Raw genomic sequence first — 20,432 nt, 5'->3', positions numbered from 1 at the left:
TGATGTTTTCGGACTGACATTAGTCATACTTTTCTCTCCTACTGAACCGAACGTTGTTTGGAAAACACAGACAGAAGACCACTTTAGCCTATATTTGGAGCCCAAGTGGATTTGTGACAATAGATATTTTTTGTTACCTGAACAGAGGCTTAGGCTTTCAAATCTCAGGTATTAGTGGGTTTACCAAGGGGGATTACGCATTGAACTTTATCCAGCGACAGATAATGCACCAGTATTCAAGCAAGTGTACTACCAAATAAAATACTGTGTCCTGATTAGACGTAGGGAGAGGAAGCAGGTGCACTCATTTGATGTTTTTATGCTGTCAAAAGGGGGTGTTTTTCTCTAGTGAATATGTGAATATGTGCAAATTTCTTTCAGTGGTCCATTGTTGCGCTACATACTGTAGATACTCGAGGCATTCATCCAACTGGAAAGTCCTTTTTTATATGATATGAGGGATGAAGCTTCCCACTGGGACCCTGTCTAATTTACATAAACAAATGTAATCTTGTCATGTGGGGCCACTCACACTCTGAGAGATTTTGCATAACGACTTAAACATTACGAGACTTGGATTTGCATGAAAGTCCACACTGCAGTCACGGTCACTCAAAAAGCTCATTTTCCAGTGTAAATACAGACAATTTCTTTGTAGCTCACTTTGGTTCCTGGAGAAGTAACTCATATTATATACTGTATATAATATGGAATGACTGAAGTTTTCATTATTGCGTCATACATACATCATTGTCATGCTACCTCTATACCTCTACCTCTATTCACAACCTATCCATATTTAGTTTTTTAATTGTGTCGCAATTCCTGTATACTGTAACAGGATTAAGACATTTTCTTCTACGTGTTCAATAATTGGGGTTCCATTCCTTATATTTTATACATGCTGACAAGTACGTACATATTACCAATTAATTTGATTATTTTCTTTTATTTGATCAATGGTTAAAATGTAAAACAAAAGTGAAAAATACCAATAACAAATTTCCCAAGGAGACATATTCGACATGCTTTGTTTAAAGACCCTCAAAATATTTAGTTTACTCTCACATAAAATAGGGAAGAAAAGAAGCTAATCCTCGCATTTGAGAAGATGGAATAAGATCATTTTTTGCCCTTTTTGCTTGTTAAGTGGCTTAAGTGATTAAGTTGTTGCAGTGGCTGACGCTCAAATGCATTTAAAGATTGTACTGGCACTTGCTCAGGGACTTGAGGCTATTTGTACTGAAATAAATGTACTAGTTGTACAGTAAGTGAATAAAAGCTTTTCCTTGGGGGGGGAAGTGGACTTGATGACTCAGTCTGTTAATGCATGTACCATGTAGTGACAGTACAAAGGGCTTCGCTCGCTCCAGGACAGCACGTCTTTATCTCTCTATCCACTTCCTTTTTTATTTTTCATTTACTGTACTTGAATGGTAGAATAAATTCAGAGAACGTTCGAAAGAGGATGAGACTGCCAACATGCATCAGAAAAGTATCTGCCAAAGACTGTCAGGTTTGAACAGTATAGTTTCACTTCTTACTCGCTGACCGTCCTGCTGCTTGACAAGGACTGGACTTTTTAACAAGCCAAGCTGTTTGCACAAGAGAAATACAGTACCCTGACATCATTATTGAATCCATAACTGTCTTCTATATTAACCTCGACTATCTCACACTGCTGTGCTTGCTTGCAAAAAAAAAAAGCATTTATCGTAGCCAGAGCGCTGAACCTGGGCCAATGCAGAGACTGGAAAACAAATGCAGCAGCCGGCTCTCTTGGGGTCAGCGAGCACACATCTGTTCTTCTTACTGCATTTAGAGATACATTCCTGACGTTGCTGACAAGTGTGACACCGCTTGGATTTTGATGCATGGATTGACTTTCACCACAGTCCGGCTGGCTCAAGTTTCTACAGAAGCGCTGATCCACACAGCGTCACACTCTGCACCACACTCCCTTAGGTCTTCAGCAATACTCCCGCCAAGTGTGAAGAAAAACGGTTGGCAGTCTACCTGTATAGTTATAATGTATCCATTTTTAACCCAATTTAAATGTTTTCCCCTAATTCGTCTTGGGTAGGATTGCTATTAGATATATGAAATAATGTCATAATAGCTGTTGCAGTTACACTGCATTCAGTGGCGTTCTCCTATAGTCTCATAAAAGCAATTCAGAATTCACATTCAGAAATCATGAGATGTTGTATTTATTGGATTTCTGATCAGTTTAATCATTGAATGATCTGTGGATGAGAGAGCATAGATCTGTACGGATGAGGGAACATGTCATCCATATGTTTATGGATAGTTGTTGTTTGTTGAAACTTAATTGTTTAAGTGCATGCTATTCGTAGCATGCTATTTGCAGCAACTCCTCCAGTGTAACAGTCATTCCGAGTCTCAGCAGTGGGTGTGTTGCACTGTCTCAGGCAACTGATCTCCTGTTGGGGTCAATAAACACATCAGTTCATATGGGATTAATCCATACAAAAAAAACTTGGATGTTGGCCTGACCTCTTTTGACTTGTTCTGACTCCTTTTCTCTTTGTTTCTGGTAACATTGCCTGTAGCACTGAAGCGTCCGGTTCTATTTACTATACATAAACATGTTAAAGCCCAATTCATTGTTGCAGTTGGCATCTACACCAATGTAACCCACTCTGTTGGCATTTTTCACCATTGAAGTATAAAGAAAATATGTGTTTTAATACATTTTGGAAGTATTAATGATCTCTTCCTCATTTAGTGCCTTTTCAATTAACTTCTGCATTTGACCTTATGAGGTGGAAGACTGTCACAATTTTAAGAGCTCAATATAAAACAGAGATACGGTATCTGTTATCTAGCTAATTAAACATATTATTAATTAGACATCCTAATTTGTGTTAAAAGACGACAACACGTTCCAAGCTGTCAAACCCATTTTCACACACAGAGCCTTTCTAGCGAGTGAAATGTGTTGATGAAGCTACGTTATCTTCCTTATCTATTGATGAACAACAAAATAAAGATTGTTTCTGGTGTGCTTTCCCTGCAGTTGGGTGAGGAGACCTTCAACCGTGCCAAGCTGCTGAATGTTGGCTACACGGAGGCTTTGAAGGACGGGGAGTACGACTGCTTCATCTTCAGCGACGTGGACCTGATCCCCATGGACGACCGTAACCTCTACCACTGCTACGACCAGCCCAGGCACTTTGCCATCGCTATGGATAAGTTTGGCTTCAGGTGAGGGGGGGGGGGGGGGGGGGGGGGCGAATGGTTTCAAAACAAGGGAGCATGGTTACCCTATTTGGTAACACTTTACAAAAAATGAAAAATTAACGAGTATCTACATCATAGTTATAGTAACTACTAGTTACTTATGCAGTAACTAGGCTACTACTACATAGTCATTGAGTAACTACTATATACTAATATACTAGTTACTGTAACTATTTAGGAGTTACTCGTTAATTTTTCATTCGTATCTACAATTTTGTGTACCTTATTGTTAAAAGGTTACCCCCGATTTCTTATCACAAGTTGATTGCAATTTCCCTAACAAGTCTTTCAATGCAATATGGGTTATAGCCAATCTCTATTTTCACTTGTTTGTCTCACTTCCTAAAATTCTCACTAAATGGTAGAATGACTAGTCAGATATACATACATATAAATGGCTGTTTATAGACCACAATACAGGGAATTGTACCTTGCCTAGCAGAACATTTTTACTTTGTGTTGTTTCTGACAGACAATGGACATTTTGACTAAATCTTATTATACTTTGAAATACTTGTCTGAAGCCTAAATTAGCATGAAAATGTCTTCCAGCTTACTGCTGCCAATTAGTATTTGGTCATACTTCTGTAGACCTAAAGAGAGCACTTGATACAAAGCGTAACTAACATGTCCCTCTATTTGGGAGGACAAACTACCAGGGAAACCTAAAATGCTTTGAAATAAGCCATCAGAGAGATAATGGATGCCAGTTTAAAACTAATGAATAACCAATAACAAAACAGGGATATACAGTTTTTAGTGTAAGTCTGAGGGAAATTCTCCGGTTATGGAAAGTCCCATCTGTTCAATTCTCAAGCATACTATCCAAATATAATGCACCCAAAAGAGCTGCAGAGTTTACATCCCGCCAGCACTGAATGGTTGAGTCCTGTTTTAGCTGCATGACGACACCACACCTGCCCTTAATTATCTAAAAGCACTAGGTTTAATGACACTGATTAATAGCCTAAACACGGCCAGTGAATGTGACCTACCCATCCAAGAGCCGTCAGTCCACAAGAGTTATCCCACTGAGAAACTCAAGGGATCCAGCAGGACCCCGATAGAGCGCTCAATAAGCTAATGCTATCTGGTAACACATACAGTACAATACCAGGTGGCGAGCAAGGTTGTAGCAAACATTTCTTATGAGCAATGAAACAGTAATGACTCCAAATAGTTTCACATGAGTTTTGTAGTGCTCTTAAAAGTGAAGGAAAAAGGATACAAGTAAAAAGTATTTGGTTTGATTGAATGGAGGGTCACATAATTGATCGTGGTTACTCACTAATGTGAACATCAGATCCTTTAAGAAAATGAGTTATCAAGGTGAAAGTGGTCTGAGTCAGCCCGTACAAACTTTGTTTCCCCCATATTAAGTATTTAGGAAGCCTCCAAATTGAAGGGAAAAACTACTGAGCGAGCAAGAAACAAGTAATTAAATTAAATTAGATTTGATTTTGGAGTCAGAATGTTTCACATCGGCACTCATGGAAATAAGCTGAGTTAGAAAATATATTTTCATGGCCTGTTAATGTCAGTCTAATTTACAATCTTAGGCTAGTTTAACCTTTCATTTTTGTATCATCACTTGGCAAATCAGTGCAGTTTGTATGGATAGCTAAATGTGAGTACCACACTGAACTGGACAAAGGTTGGACATTTAGGGCAGGTCCCCATTCAAGCTAATCAGTGTAGTTTTAAAGGCCAGAACGATATGAGGAACCTGGCAGTTAAACAGAGACTAAGACCAAAAGAGAATATATTAAAATCTGCTGAATGATGTATAAAAGAAAAAAGAAAAAGCAAAGGAAGTTATTTTAATGAAATAAAGCAATTATTTTAGAGGGGGAAAAAACACATAAAAGTCATTTGAACAGTTTATAACTCATGCCTTTTATCTCAGCAGTGTTTGAGAATAAGCTGTTGATCACTAATACAACAAGATGCTTTTCAAAGAATAAATCCAACAGATGTGAAGTCTATGAGGTCACAGCTGTTGAACATATTATATCTTCTTTATTGTCAGAAACATTTTAATTCTAAAACGCATTCTCACCTGGTGCCTGGCACCTGTCCTTTTTTAAGCACAAGCATACACACGCGCACACACACACACACACACACACACACACACACACACACATACACACACACACACACACACACACGCAAGCACACACACACACACGCATGCACACAAGCACACACATGCACGCAAGCACACACACACACACACACATACACACATACTCCTCACCATATTGCTCGGAGAACTTGTGCAGAAACATATGGTCTCATTAGTTTTGCTTGTCATCTTTCAACAGGGAACTGTCATCATTTTGAGAACACATACTGTAACAAACATACACACATGAACTAGAACACACACACACACACACACACACACACACACACACACACACACACACACACACACACAGAAACACACATGCTTTCACTCCAGGCTCTTGTCATGACACTTGTAGCTGAGCTCTGTCTCATTACACTAGTCTCACAAGTCACGACTTTTGAGGAAGAACAAAAAAAAGAAGCCTGTCCACCTTCTTCTGTCCACTGGCTACACTGACACACTGACACACACACACACACACACACACACACACACACACACACACACACACACACGCACACGCACACAAACACACACACACACACACACACACACACACACACACACACACACACACACACACACACACACATTCTGCCCATTGGATATTGCCATTTAAAACTTTTTTAGCATCCAATCTAACAGGTTAACTATGCTTAACCAATGTTTGTTCTGCAGTATGCAGAAATGATATGGCCTCTCTTTATATCCTTGTTATATCATGTGCCCTGGGTGGATTATATATGGATTATCCACTTACTGGATAAAGGCACCCATAAAATATCCACTTAAAAATGCATCCAAGAGAAGAGACATTAGGAAAAAAATCTGATTGGCTAAAACACTTGAAGATGTTATTCAGACCTAAATTCTGCTGTTTCTGCAAGCGACATATACACCTATGTTCCTCCTCATTTATCGCATTGTGTGATGCTACTGATTTTTGGACAGTTTCAGATGAACAATCACTGATCATGTACTAAGGGACAGGATAGGGCTTTTCTGTGCAGTAGCCTGTATCTACTGCTAACTCTAAGAAATTGAGGGGGAATAGATAATATTATTGTTATGAACTATAATCTGAATGGGTTGTGAAAGTATTATGAACGGGTGTTGGAGAAAATGTGCCTGTTTAACTGTATTTTTTAACTTCCTTCATTATAGGAACTACTGCCGTGTGTTTTGTGATTGTTAAATTTGCTCTATGTAGCATTTTAAAAATGTCAAATGACAAATTATAAAACCCTCCTAAAAATACTCTATGAGGCCATGTTTAAATGATGGTTGGCTTGAGTGGGTAATAATTGTTGTCTGTGTTTTTTGCTTACTGTTGCAAAAAAACAAATTTGGACTGGACTCATTAGGTTGAACAAGTAAAACGGGATTTTTAATTGAGCCATTAACAATTTTTTTTTTAACTTTTTTTTCTTTACCCATTGAAAACCTAAGCTGTATTTGCACATAGGGGACAATGCCAATTATAGTTTAATATGTAATACTCATTTACAATGCCTGATATAGATTATTTGTGTCACCTCTCCACAACTGCTTCCCTTATAACTTCCTCCCCCCTTTTTTCTCTCTCCCTCTCCCTCTCCTGCAGGCTGCCCTATGCTGGCTACTTTGGAGGAGTTTCAGGCCTCAGTAAAAAACAGTTTCTGAAGATCAACGGCTTCCCCAATGAGTACTGGGGCTGGGGAGGGGAGGACGACGACATATACAACAGGTAACAGTGGCAAAAATTAACTGTGAGCTTCCTGTTACGTCCCACCATCAATACAATATCATAGTGTCCTTTCTAATAGATTTCTTATTTGATTAACCATAAGGGAATTAAAGTTTTAAAAATGCAAGGCTTAGTAATTCCTTTGTCCAGAGTAGCGTTTTGTAATAAGCATAGCACACGGAAACTGAGCTGTAGCATCTGTCGGGGTTATGTTCGGTAGTCTGTTTGGGATAAAACCCTTGTCAGGCCACCAACTGCAACACATGCCCACAGTCCACACACAACACGCGACACACACACGCGCACACACACACACACACACACACGCACGCACGCACGCACACACACACACACACACACACACACACACACACACACACACACACCCGGTGGAGATTCTCATAGAGTGTATAATGTATTGCAATTGTTCAGGGAAGGAGAATGATGAAGCAAATTAATGAACCGTTTGAATCACTTAATTTTTGGATGACTTCTTCATGTCCAAAAATATTATTAAATCCTAAATTATTATTTTTTGGGACTGGAAATTGTTTTATAACCCGGTGAACTGACAATCTAAATCTTTATTTTAGCATGGTAATAATTAAACTAATTGTGCATTGCATTGTGGAAATTGCCACACATTTCCCCAATAATGTCTTGGTTGCACAGTACAGTCAGTCAGTCACATCATCAACAAACTGGAATTGTCAGTTTTATATTTCTGAAAGCAACATTTAAGTTGGTGCGAGGATTGAAGAAATTGTCAGTTGCCATGTTGAATTAGCTTCAAAGTTATTTATGTCACATCTGCAGACACATTTTTATTCATAGTATCGGCCACGAGTGCACTAATTATAGTGTCACACACACTCAGCTATTTGTCTCAAACAGCATGAGAGTTATTCACAGACAAATTGCGACCTCTATCTTTATTGTATCGCTGTTTTTTTTTAAATTTTTCCTCTGCCTGTGTCCTGCTATCACTTTCACTCTGTGAAGCTTATCTCTCTCCTTTCAGTTTAAAAGCATTTATACCAGAAACCGAAAATGGAGCATTTGAAAAAAAAAATTGTGAGAATGGACTCTGTCAGTCAACACAGTATTCGGGAGATTACAGTTGGTTGTCGGTGTCTGGCAAGTTATGATAAAAGAGAACTATGTATGGTGTCCTTAAAAGCAGTGTGTTGTGCGTATTTGTGTGTGTGTGTGTGTGTGTGTGTGTGTGTGTGTGTGTGTGTGTGTGTGTGTGTGTGTGTGTGTGTGAAATGATGTGCCTAAGCTCGACAGATAATGTTGAACTCTAAGTCTAACTATTCTATTGGTTGATAGATGATGATAGTCGACCATTAGATGCTGCAGTTTTTCCTTTTGAAGACATTTTCTTCTCTTGAAGTGAGCTATTTCAGCTGCTATTAATGGTGAAGTGACATGCTGGAATATAATTAAAATCCCAAAAGGTTGCATTATAAATTAATGTTAATCTCATTTGAACGTACAGCAATCACAGCTAAATGTTAAAAATTCTTTGGACATAGAAAATGATTTGTCGAGATACTTAAAATCTGGAGGTTATTTCGTCTGAGAGCAAGAGTAGCTTTTCTTCCTTTTGTACCATGAGTGAGACGATGTTATGTAACTCAAGCTGAACAGTGGAGTGGACTCTCTGGCCACACATGGCAGTCGCAGGATAAAGGCTAATTGAATTTCCTTAGATTTTTTTCAAGATTGTCTTGGTTCAATAACTTTAATGATATTAGTGGTGCATTCTGGGAGCGTCGAGCATAAGATGCCATTGATATAGCCGCTACACTATTTCCCTGGATTGAGTCCCATCCGGGGAACATGTCATCCCACATTGCCTTCTCTCTCTTTCTCATTTTCTTTTTGGCTCTATATACGTACAAGAGATTATTTACACCGCGATACACATATTTATAGATTTCTGTGTGACTTGTGCTTTTCAATGATATCATCTCAGCTGTCTTATCTCGGATCACCACCTTAATTTCCCTTAAGAAATATAGAAATAAAAATGCTCGTCATAATCTCATAACCCCAGTACTTGCCTGAGAATCATGTTTTTCCATTTTTTTTCATTATCAAAAAAGTTATACAGTGACAGTTGTCTGTACATCAGTGCGCTTACAGGCTAAAAAAAAAGCCCCAGCCCGCAGTGCAACTTACTGAATGCATGGCATGTATTTTTGTACTGTTCACATACACTGAAATAGAAAAGGAATAAAAACAGACATTGTCATTTGGGCCTATGTTTATTTATTCAAAACAGATACAACAGATACATCTCCAAGTAAGATGTGATTTATTTGGTTAAGTGAATGTGGGGGTGGTTGAATGTATGGTTTTGGATGGATCCTAAACCTTAAACCTGACATAGCTTCAATGTGCTAAGGCTAAAAAGTCTATCTATCTATATCTATCTATCTATCTATCTATCTATCTATCTATCTATCTATCTATCTATCTATCTATCTATCTATCTATCTATCGATCTATCTATCTATCTATCTATCTATCTATCTATCTATCTATCTATCTATCTATCTATCTATCTATCTATCTATCTATCTATCTATCTATCTATCTATCTATCTATCTATCTATCTATCTATCTATCTATCTATCTATCTATCTATCTATCTATCTATCTATCTATCTATCTATCTATCTATCTATCTATCTATCTATCTATCTATCTATCTATCTATCTATCTATCTATCTATCTATCTATCTATCTATCTATCTATCTATCTATCTATCTATCTATCTATCTATCTATCTATCTATCTATCTATCATGTGGCTCGCATATCTCTCTGAGTTTGAGTCAGATCGGCCTGAGCTTCCGGATATTGCTTGCGCATGGCACGAAGGTGTGCATCCTTCATTTTGAAGTTTTTTGGACCAAATATGTAGAAGTTATAATATTATTATCATTGGCAGTGAATAAAGCTGAGCACAAATGTTTTGTTTTGCAATACTCAATGGCTCAAGGCCCCTCCTAAGATCAACCTTAGCTTTTTCAGGGCTGGCTTGTTTTCAGGCCTTTCACAGAGTAATCAAACGTGAAATGCCCTTGAAATCCAACTCAGACAAGCTGTTGGAAAAAAGGACGGTCTGTGGATTCAGCTGGGGCTATCGAAGCAACAAATATAGTCTCATGGTGGATGAAACCAGCTATTGTTGGATGTATTACTGAAAAGTTGGTACAGACATCTATGTCTCCCTCATGGTGAATTGTAATAACATCGGCGATCATTTGCCTTTGCAGTCATCACAACAATCGAGAAAAACTTGACCAAATATGTATTGGCTAGCTTTTACTTGTGTTTACTGTTAATTAGCAAATGATAGCATTTGAGTTATTTGCTGCCTAACATGGGCATTGTAACTGTGAGCATGTTAGCATGCTGATGTTAGCATTTTGCCCCAAAGACACACTGTGCAGAACAAACAGTGAAAGCTGTAATCCTATCATTTGCCTTCTCCTGCAGAGGCACATGTTTCCCCTCCAATGATTAACAGGCCAAAGCATAATATTAGTTTCCCTTTGGAAAATTCAAAGCATCACTATAATGAGATCTGATGCTTCAATTGAAATGAAAGCTGTAGTAGGCCTATAGCGTGCAGTCGGCAGGACAGCTAATTCTGTCAGTCCTCAGTTACACAACCAGAGGAGGCAGGTGCAGGCAGGGAGAGAGATTTAAGAAGACGGTACAGATCAGAGCATGTGGCATCTGTGATATCTGCCCCCTTGGTTTACTTCTCCTTGCGTTAAAAGGTAGCAATGGTTTTGATGAGCCGACGTGTCCATCAGTCGACGTGTCCTCCAACCTCCATCTGTTTGTTCTTTGAAAGCTGCTCTGGCAAAATGAGCGACCTTGGTTGTTGAGTGGATCGACCAATCCACTCACTTACTCTTTTACTCTGTACTTCAGTAGCCCCACCCTCACTCTGGTTATTTTTTCTTCTTCATCTTTTTCTGCACACGAGTCTCTTTCCCCTATATCTCCCTCTCACGCATTCCCTCCAGGCAATTTTCCGTTTTCTCCATGCTGGTTTTTGATGCTACAGACCATGGCACGGCCTCTGCTGCTCTGAAATGGGTCGTGCCAGTGTAATGCTAGCCCAGAGGGGAAAAACTGGCTTGTCCCTGCCGCTTAGTGTGGCCAGAAGCCTGTGGCGGTGGAGACACATGCCACTAACATAACTGCCAGTGCTACACTTGCCCCCACACACCCTCCCTCCCTCTCCCTCCCTCCCTCCCTCCCTCCCTACCCTATCCACACTGTCTACAAAGTTGTTGGATATTACACTGAGAAGGCTGGCTTTTCTTTCTCGCCCTCTCTCTGAACATGCAGCAGTAGCCTTGGGGCAAAGCCTGTACTTGTCCCAGGGGGCTTTCCATGGCAGCCTGACCTCGCGGCGCGCTCCCTCGCTTTCCTCCACTGACTTTAACCTCCAAGCTTTCGCCAGAGCCAGAGCCAGCATAGTGTACACATGCAGCAGCACAAGCCCTGCACGTGATTCTGTGAAGCCTTGACAGTGGTGTGAGAGTCCAGGCACTTTTTCGAATGAGTTCAATCACAGGTCAGCAAGCATCGTCTAGTGCTTTCAATCTCATATTATTGTTCCTCTATTCACTTATTTTACTGGTGTGATGAAGGACCTTGTAAGGTACACACAAATGGAGAGGTCAGAGGTGGATCACTTCTTTTCACCTCCCACTCCTGACAAAGATCAAATGAATGCGCTCGACTTGTTGAGATGTTTCAGGGTTTAATTCTTCTATTGAAGGATTCCATTGAGATACATGCATGGGGCTTCAAAAACATTTATTCAATAAGCATATTCTTTCAGGTCTGCAAAAAAACTTTAATAATAAATTGGTTTCAGGTCAGCTTCTATTTTGTTAAAACACTCTTTGGTCTGTCTCTTTTGAATTAACATTGAATGTGTTTATTGAGTACAGACAAATGTGTCTGCTTGATAACAAACCCCTAACCCTATGATTGAGTGTGTTAGCCTGAGCATTGCTTACTTTATGAGCTTTAAAAAAGAAATGATTATGCATAGCAGAACATTATTTGGTCTTAGGCTGGATCTTGCTACTAGATATGTGAGTCAAAGGCTGTTGAAGCATGGAGATTGAGCCTTCCTCACTGCACTGTTTGGAGTTCTCTGAGCGCTGTGTGTGCAGAGGGTCTCTTCCCTTTTTAGAAGTCCCGAGTCCCTAGAGCCTAGACCACTGAGTTGTTGTTGACACTGACCTGAATATTTATCCACACATCAGCACCATCACCAAAATAAACCTCCATCCTTTCAATAAAGAAAATGGCAACGCTCCCTCTACCCAGTCACAGTAAGAGACGTGGCCATGCCTTTATCACCGGGGGCAAACTATATAATGGTAACAGACTATTTTCCTGGTTTTCCTATGAAAGCTTCCCAACAGCTTTAGTTAGATTCGAAATGCTGCGATCAGCATCTTGACTGGGTTTGTGGGGTTAATGGTGCTGTTAATGGTGTTACATCAGAAAATGGTTCAGTGTCGATATGGAGGGCTGTTTAAAATAAGTAAAGTTAAAATGTTGTCAATTGCAAGGGAATATGTAAATTATTTATATATTTAGTGATATAGAATTATGTATTTGATGCCAATTTTGTATTTTCTAGGGTTAAATTTGGTGAGAACACTATGTTCCAGAGGTGTGGAGATCAGGGTCTCTGTGGGACCCCTTACATTTCAATTGACACTGCATGTAACCCATCCAGTGATCCGAAAATGATCTGTACTTCTATTACATGTGACCTTCATTGCCAGGGCTAGATCATAGAGCTCTTTCTTCCTCTCTTATTCCCCCTCTGTGTCCAATTGTATCAGCGGGCACAATAATGAGGGATGCACTAAAAGAGTCAGGCCCAGGGAGTGCTAGGAAGAAAAGTGCAGAGAGAGGAGAGGAAGACAGAGGGAGGGAGGGAGGCTGAACAAAATGAAGCGTTGAGCGGAAGGTGTGGTCGGGCAGAACAGCTGTAGACTGGAGCTGCAGGTGTGAGACGAAAATCCACTTGCACAGAGGCAGTGGAGCAAAATCTGATCAATATTTATCTTAGGCACCGTAAAATGAGCCTGCCTTTTGTGTCACAAAATGGATCTTCATAATGTGAATGTCAGTAAGTGGTATTAAAGGTGATGTCAGCGACTCTGGACAATACATTCAGAAATGAGTGAATGTATCCTCAGGGCCCGCTGCCTGTCTGTACGGTGTGTCCTGAAAAAGGAATCCAGTGTTAATACACAGCCTAGGCTCTTTAAACTGGTATGTAAACAAAAGGGTAATAAAGGAGGCCCACCGTAGCTAGCATCATGCCTGTTTATAGAGCCTGGGCTGTGTATTAACACTGCAGCGCACACACAGTATGGACAGGTAGCGGATCGTGAGGAGATGTTCTCTTGTTTTGACAAAAAGTGCTTCTGACAACAAGCATTCTCCAGAATCATTGACAGTGAGGGTTATTTCAAGATTTGGGTCTTTCACGCACAATTATTTATACAACACCTTTCAATAGAATAAAAGAGTTTCTTAATAAAATAAATCACAAAAACATGAAATACAGACTTACACAAAGTAAAAACAACATGTGTAGAAAAACATACAAATTCAACAAAGGCAAGTATAGTTGGAGCTGATATTTAAACGTGTTCACAATGTGATGAATCATTATCCCCAGAAATATGGTGGACTGCATCTTTAGTGCATTCCTCCACCACCCCCCCCCCCCCCCCCCATTACTTTACCAAAATGGCAAAATGCCTTTGGAAAGCTTCTCACCAAGATGTGTTCCTGCCTGCTGGGATAAAAATCGTTTTCTCTTCTTTTTCTCCTCACACACCCACATATTTCACTTTTCTATTACTTTCTCTCTGCTGTGCATATTCAAGTCCTACACACACACACACACACACACACACACACACACACACACCCATCACAACCCACTCTTCCTCTCCCATCTCATTTCTCCAGGCAGAGGGGAAGTGAGGCAGGACATCAGACTTAACTCCTCCACTCCATTGCCCTAATGCAATTAACTACTGGTGAGAATAGAAGAGGAGAGCTGGAGAAATTCCTGATTAATCCAATCAAATAGGTCCAAGGGACTGCGTGTGTGTGTGTGTGTGTGTGTGTGTCCAGATCACTGCTCAAACTGATAGTGTTCTTTAATGCACACACACAGTCCCCCTCCGCCTAAGGCTGCAAATGAAACTTGCCGTGGTCGTTCATATCAGTGGAAAGATATTTTTCTCAGGAGAGAGGAGCGCTGGGTGGTCTACTCCACTTTTTAAATGGACATGGTTCCTCTGTTAATTAAGGCGACTATAAAGTTTAATGGATTCACACCGGGAGTGAAACAGCAGCTGCCTTTATATCCTTTTATTCCACTAATGGTCAGAGTAACAACTCCACCAGAAACAAAATCGTCTTTATCTTTTCTTTCTTTTTTCTTTTTACGATTGCAGTCCTGACCAATGCAATTAGTTTGTTTCAATAAAAGCCATTTGAACGCTGTTTTCAATGGGACGCAGCAGCACTGTGAAATCTTCGGTTTGCATTGGCAGTATGACAAAGTAGCGCTCTCATGCAGTGATACGTCAAACAGTGAGGCTGATATCAAGGAAGTAAAATAAAATAAAACTCTTAACGCTGGCTCACATGCTTCATTTTTTCTGCAAGTCTCTAAAGTGTAGGTAAATTACGTAATTGCTACTTACAATGAAATCTACCATTTTAAGAGGTAATTAAGCTAGATGTAAAAACGTTGAATGGCTGTTGCTGCAATTAAATAGTAAATAATGCCATCAACAACATTGAAAGAAAAATCTTTAGGATAATAACTGCAATGTTCAATGACACTTTCAATTATTGTACACTATAGCCTTGTCTTTCACATGCTCTCTCCAATGAGGTTCCTATGAGATTCTGCACAAAGGGAAGTGTTGGGGTCGACTCGCTTTCTTCATTTTAAATGTCACATATTATGCTAAATGCACTTTTTAAATGTGTTCTAACATATCCAATGGGTCCACGGTGTGCCAAAATATTTAAAAAAATAACAATCTCTCCTTTTCTCACTCTCCCCCTTTCTGAAACCCCCCCCCCCCCCCCCCAATATACTCCAGTCAGAATTCTCCTCGTTTCTGACCTCACAAACTGGAAAGCCAGAAGCTTCCACTGTGCAGCCCACACCCCTATTTCTTATTGGTCCACGGCCCTGACAGAGAGAGGGCGAGGCGTATCTGGCTTCGCTTCCGGACAGGGGGCGGGGGGAGCTCAAAGATTGTATATTTACGAGGGGAGCTGCAGCTCTTTTTAAAAAATAGGCCATTGTGAGATTAGCTGAACATCAGCATAGTACAATAAATTATCTGAAAGTTTTTTTCAGCAGACAATTAAAGAAAAACGTATTAGGGACCACTAAGACCATATAATATGGTGTATAATAGAACCGAAAAGTGTATCATATGGGAGCTTTAATAACTATTTATCATGTACCATCTGCTTCAGTAGAGCCAAAAACAGCAACACACTATCTGTCTGTGATATCTGGTCCTATACTGTATTTGATGTATCATCCATGTCAGAATCAGTGTTTCTGATGTATTACTGTGTGAAATAAATATATACAGACATTTTGCATTTCTGCTTATTTTCAATTTTTTTTTGTTTTCCTGAATTTTTTCTTTTGACTAGTTTGCATACTTTAAAGTGGTCTTCTGAGAGATCCTGTTTAATTTTGAAAGTTTTTAGTGGATGACTTGACTTCACTGTCTGTTTGTCCAAACCCCAAAAAGTTTGCCTAGACTTAAGTCAGGCATTATGAATATTAGACGAATCACATATTAATGCTCGGAGCTTTCTCACTTAAAAATGAACTTCTTGGATCAAGGGATTTTTGGCGGATTACTTCAAATACATGTGTCAATGTTTCCAAACCAAGGCAATATTTTTTTCTTTTGAACTTGCTTCTCCCAGAATGTGGCTCGTCAAAATGACGTCCGTCTCATATACTCTGAAGCCCACATGAACACATGACTATGTGAAAGTGAAATATTTTTGAGGTATTAACCCAACACGATTTATCTTTTAATATACTGCCAGTTTACAGGATCACATTAAGGTGTAGTGCTCACATCACTCCAAAAGTTTTATTCATCCGTGTCTCTCTTATCTTTGTGAATGGATATTGAGTATAAAAGGGCACATATAACTCATCTCTCGTTAACATGTCCATGTCTGCTTGAATATCAGGAGGATATTTTATCTTTTTTTATACAGTCCTGACAGAAATATAGAGGTGGATTACCTAGTGGTCCCTGTTTTGAAACAGCAGCTATATAAATTATCATCTTTGATACAATATGCTATAGAACTGGCTCTTGTAAATGTTTTAACAAGACTTGGGGACCATATTTAAGCGGCCTTGGAATAAGGACTTGGATTTTTAAACTCCAACGTCGTGGACTTTTTGCTGAATACATTATCGTGTAAAGATAGTGAACATCACAGGCAAATGGGCAAAGTTGACTGCTGTCTGCTTTTTCTCTCGCATATTTAGGGGGCCAAGCCCGAGTAGGGCTGGGACCGCGTTTTGCAGAGCAACGCGGTTCCCAAGCCCTGCGGGGCAGGGAACCCTATTGTTCTTGTAGGGATTATTATTATTATTCCTATTCTCCGCGAGAAAGTGGTGCTGCAGCCCAAACCGTAAAGGGTTGGGACATGCCACTTGCATGGCTGATCCAGGTCCGTCCAAGGAACGCAGACAAAAAAAATCAGACATGCCGGCCACTAGGTGGCGCTACAACAAAGGAAAATGCTATAACTCCCACACCGAAAGTCCGACAGTCAAAAACTTTATATCCACAGATGCACACAAGTCAGATGCATCTTTTGAGATAGGCCACGCCCATTTGCGTATATATACATTTTTCGCTACATCGCAAAAACTGTGTCAGTCACCAAAACATACTCCTCCTACAGTTTTCGCACGATTTGGACGAAACCAAAAGCATTATGCTCTCCCGACTCCCACGAGCAAAAGTGGGTCAAATAGTTTTTCTACGACCATTGGAAGACCAAACGGTAGCGCTTTAAAGATTCGCGAAAATTCCTTAAAAAAAAAAAAAAAGGGGATTTTCTTGAAACTGAAGGGAGACTATCATGGGGCATACCTGAGCCTATGGCAAAAATATGGGAAATAAATTTTTATGTGGGCCGGACTTATTAAAAAAAAGAGTTTTTCAATTTTTTTGCCTGTTTTCGCCATTTTCTAAGTGTTTAGGCGGGAAAATGGGAAAATTCAAAAAAGTGTCTTTACAATGGAGAGTTTGACAATTTCATTTTGCTCATAACTCCCCAACCAAACATCGCACATTCAAAAACTTGACATCCACTTGTTTGGTACATTGAGCTGCATCTGTCGATCTAACGTAGTTTTGCAAATGTCATCGCTAGGGGGCGCCAAAACCACAAAAAGCAAAGAAAACGCGTTTGGGGCTATAACTTCCACACCGAACATCCCACATTCAAAAACTTTACATCCCCGGATTCCGTGAAGCGAGGGGCCGGCGCCGCGGACGACGACGCCCGATCCCGAGTCGCGTGGGAGGCTTGGCCCCCGTTCACAACTGCTCGCAGTTCTAGTTTTATTTAATATTACTTATTTCTTTTCTTGGGTGCAGAGATCTTGTTTGATGCACTATATGAGGTAAATCAGAGGTGGGTTTCTTTCATCTTGCTATGGCACAAACATCTCGTCCAGACCCAGTGTTTACATCTGTCTCTGTTCTTTTTTATCTTTCTGCTCCCAATAGTTTTCACTTGACTTTCCCCAAAACCTATTCAGAAAAATGCTTAAAGGAGCCCTACTCAGTGGGGGATTTTTACAGCAGCCACCCACCTGCAGTGTATGGGTGGAGGAGGCTGTCAAAAAGTGTCTACTCTGGATTATATACAGCGCATCATCACACAGGGGGAAACTGAAGCATCCCATCCTGCAGCAGCTCCACTGTATATCCTGGGTGTCCTCTGCTTTACGTAATATTCACTACGCTTTGTCATGCCATGTTACTGCCTACTGCCTGTCAGAGTGCTGGAAAATAATGACTACACTGGTGTGTGTGTGTGTGTGTGTGTGTGTGTGTGTGTGTGTGTGTGTGTGTGCGCGCGCGCCTTCATGCATCAGCTGAAGTTTAGCGTTTTTTGGTCAAGGACACAATTTGTTACTGTCTACAAGGATGAAGAAGGTAATGCAACTTGATTAGTAAATACACAGTTCATTACCACACACACATATGCACAGATAAATAAATAAAAGACAGCGCTACAAGGTCACAGCAGAAGTGGACATTTTTATGCACACAATGTGCCTCTGAAACTGAACGAGTTCTATAAAGTGTGTGTGTGTGTGTGTGTGTGTGAAAAATAATCCCTGACCAGCATTTCTTCATCATGCAAGGTTTCATATCGATGCAGCGTCAGCCTAACCCTCAGAGAGTCTTTCAGAAAGAGAATTTCAAAGAGTTTTTATTTTTTAAAGAAAGCAGTGAAGTCAACGACGTAGTATAGAAAAAGATACAGATTTCAAAGAAGCTATGATATTATGTTACGCAAGTAAACACACACTGCGATCAAATTATGTTTGAGGGAGCCAGAAAAACTGTTTCCGTATTTTATCTGAGGATTATTGACTTGATCGCAGACGTTTGACAACCCTCTGGGGTAGGATTAAAGCGTTGCAATCTTGACCAATCGCCTCAGAAGCTTTCACATCTCGCGCATTGAACAGTGGACCGTCAGACTTGAAAAAGGCCTCCGATCATTTCTACTGAGTTTTCTACTACTATCATTTCATCATGCTGGCAGATTAGGAATTCAGTGTTGTCCTTCATCTGCATGTTTGTATTGTAAGTCTGAGTCATCACTGATGATACACATTTCTACTGTGGCCTAAAGCTCAAGTAACACAATGTGGTTGTAATAAAACCAAAGATGAGGTGTTCAAACACGTTGGGTCATTTATCCCAGTTATTCTTGCAAACATTTTGGCACTTCACATGACCCTTGTTTGCTTTAAAATATGCAGCATATAAAGTCATTCATTTCGAGCCGTATTTCTGCGAACCGGATGACTGCAAGTCCAATGCTCCTTCAAATGTTAAGATGTTGCAGAATTTCCAGTGTTTTCCAACCTTTTTAAGTTGGTGACACCTTATGTTAAAAAAAACAGTCAGGTTCCCCTTGTTACTTCATATGTCTATGAGTTGTAAGCAGTTATGCATTTTCCCTCTACATTTCTCAGATTACTTCTTTAGAATAAGGCCTCAAGAGGTCAAATGATCTAATATGTCACTGAAAAAGACAAATGTACAGAAAGGTCCCTTATATTAATATAGATTCTACCTGATTTATTACCTGATTTATCAAGTCACAACCCCTTGGATTTATCTTTTGACCTTATGAAGGGGGCTCGATTCGTAGGTTGGGTACCACTCAATTGAACAACTGAACTGTATATAAAATATTTAAACCTTGCTTCACCTCTTCCAGCTACTTTATGCATTAATGCATTTGCATTAATAATGTAATATATTATAATGCAGCTGTGCAATGGGCTGATTTTCTGCAAAAAGAGTTATTTTACTTGTCACACTGTAAGTCAAATTAAGCCTTTAATATTTTGTTCTTTAATTGACCTTTAATGCAAGACTGTCACTTGTAATGGAGGAGTACTTTTTACACTGTGGTATTTGAACTTTTAGCATCTCGGTCTCGGCAAAATTCAAAACACAACCAACTATAGCTATAAAAGTTCTATACATTAAACAACAAAACGAACAAATTGTTGAACTTAATAAAATGTATTTTGAAAATGAAACGTATAGAGATGCACTACAGACTCCAGCTGATGTCACCACAGCCGAGCCTTATGACTGTGCAGGGCAAAGGGCACAAAGAAGATTACTTTTAAGATGCAGAACTGTGCATAATGTATTACTAAGCTCACTGCACTGGAAAGCTAAGGAAGAGAAGGGAAGGTCTGCCTTGCCTTGCTCGCTCTCTCACTCGCACATTATTTGCACCATAATAAATCTCTAAACTATGCAAATGCATGCGTGCTCGTGGTGTGCACACTGACAAAGGCAATCCTCTATGCATGCGTGCCAAGTCAGCAAAGTCACTGAAACTTGAGAGAGAAGGAAGAAGTAAAGAGGCAAAGATGTGTTAT

General features: G+C 39.8%; 1 protein-coding gene across 1 annotated transcript in view; it reads left to right on the top strand.

The window, feature by feature from the left end:
• b4galt2 (UDP-Gal:betaGlcNAc beta 1,4- galactosyltransferase, polypeptide 2) overlaps positions 1 to 20,432 on the top strand; it is a gene marked incomplete at both ends in the record, with an annotated part of 109,773 nt that overhangs the window by 81,384 nt on the left and 7,957 nt on the right. Inside the window, 2 exons of the mRNA XM_080034277.1 lie at positions 3,041 to 3,228; positions 7,002 to 7,124. Coding sequence (XP_079890403.1) covers positions 3,041 to 3,228; positions 7,002 to 7,124 — 311 coding nt within the window. The remainder of the gene's footprint in view (positions 1 to 3,040; positions 3,229 to 7,001; positions 7,125 to 20,432) is intronic.

Source organism: Ammodytes marinus (assembly GCF_949987685.1).
Source record: "Ammodytes marinus genome assembly, chromosome: 9".
Classification (NCBI taxonomy): domain Eukaryota; kingdom Metazoa; phylum Chordata; class Actinopteri; order Uranoscopiformes; family Ammodytidae; genus Ammodytes; species Ammodytes marinus.
Note: the sequence above shows the minus strand (reverse complement) of the source record. Positions and strands in the feature narration are given on the sequence as shown.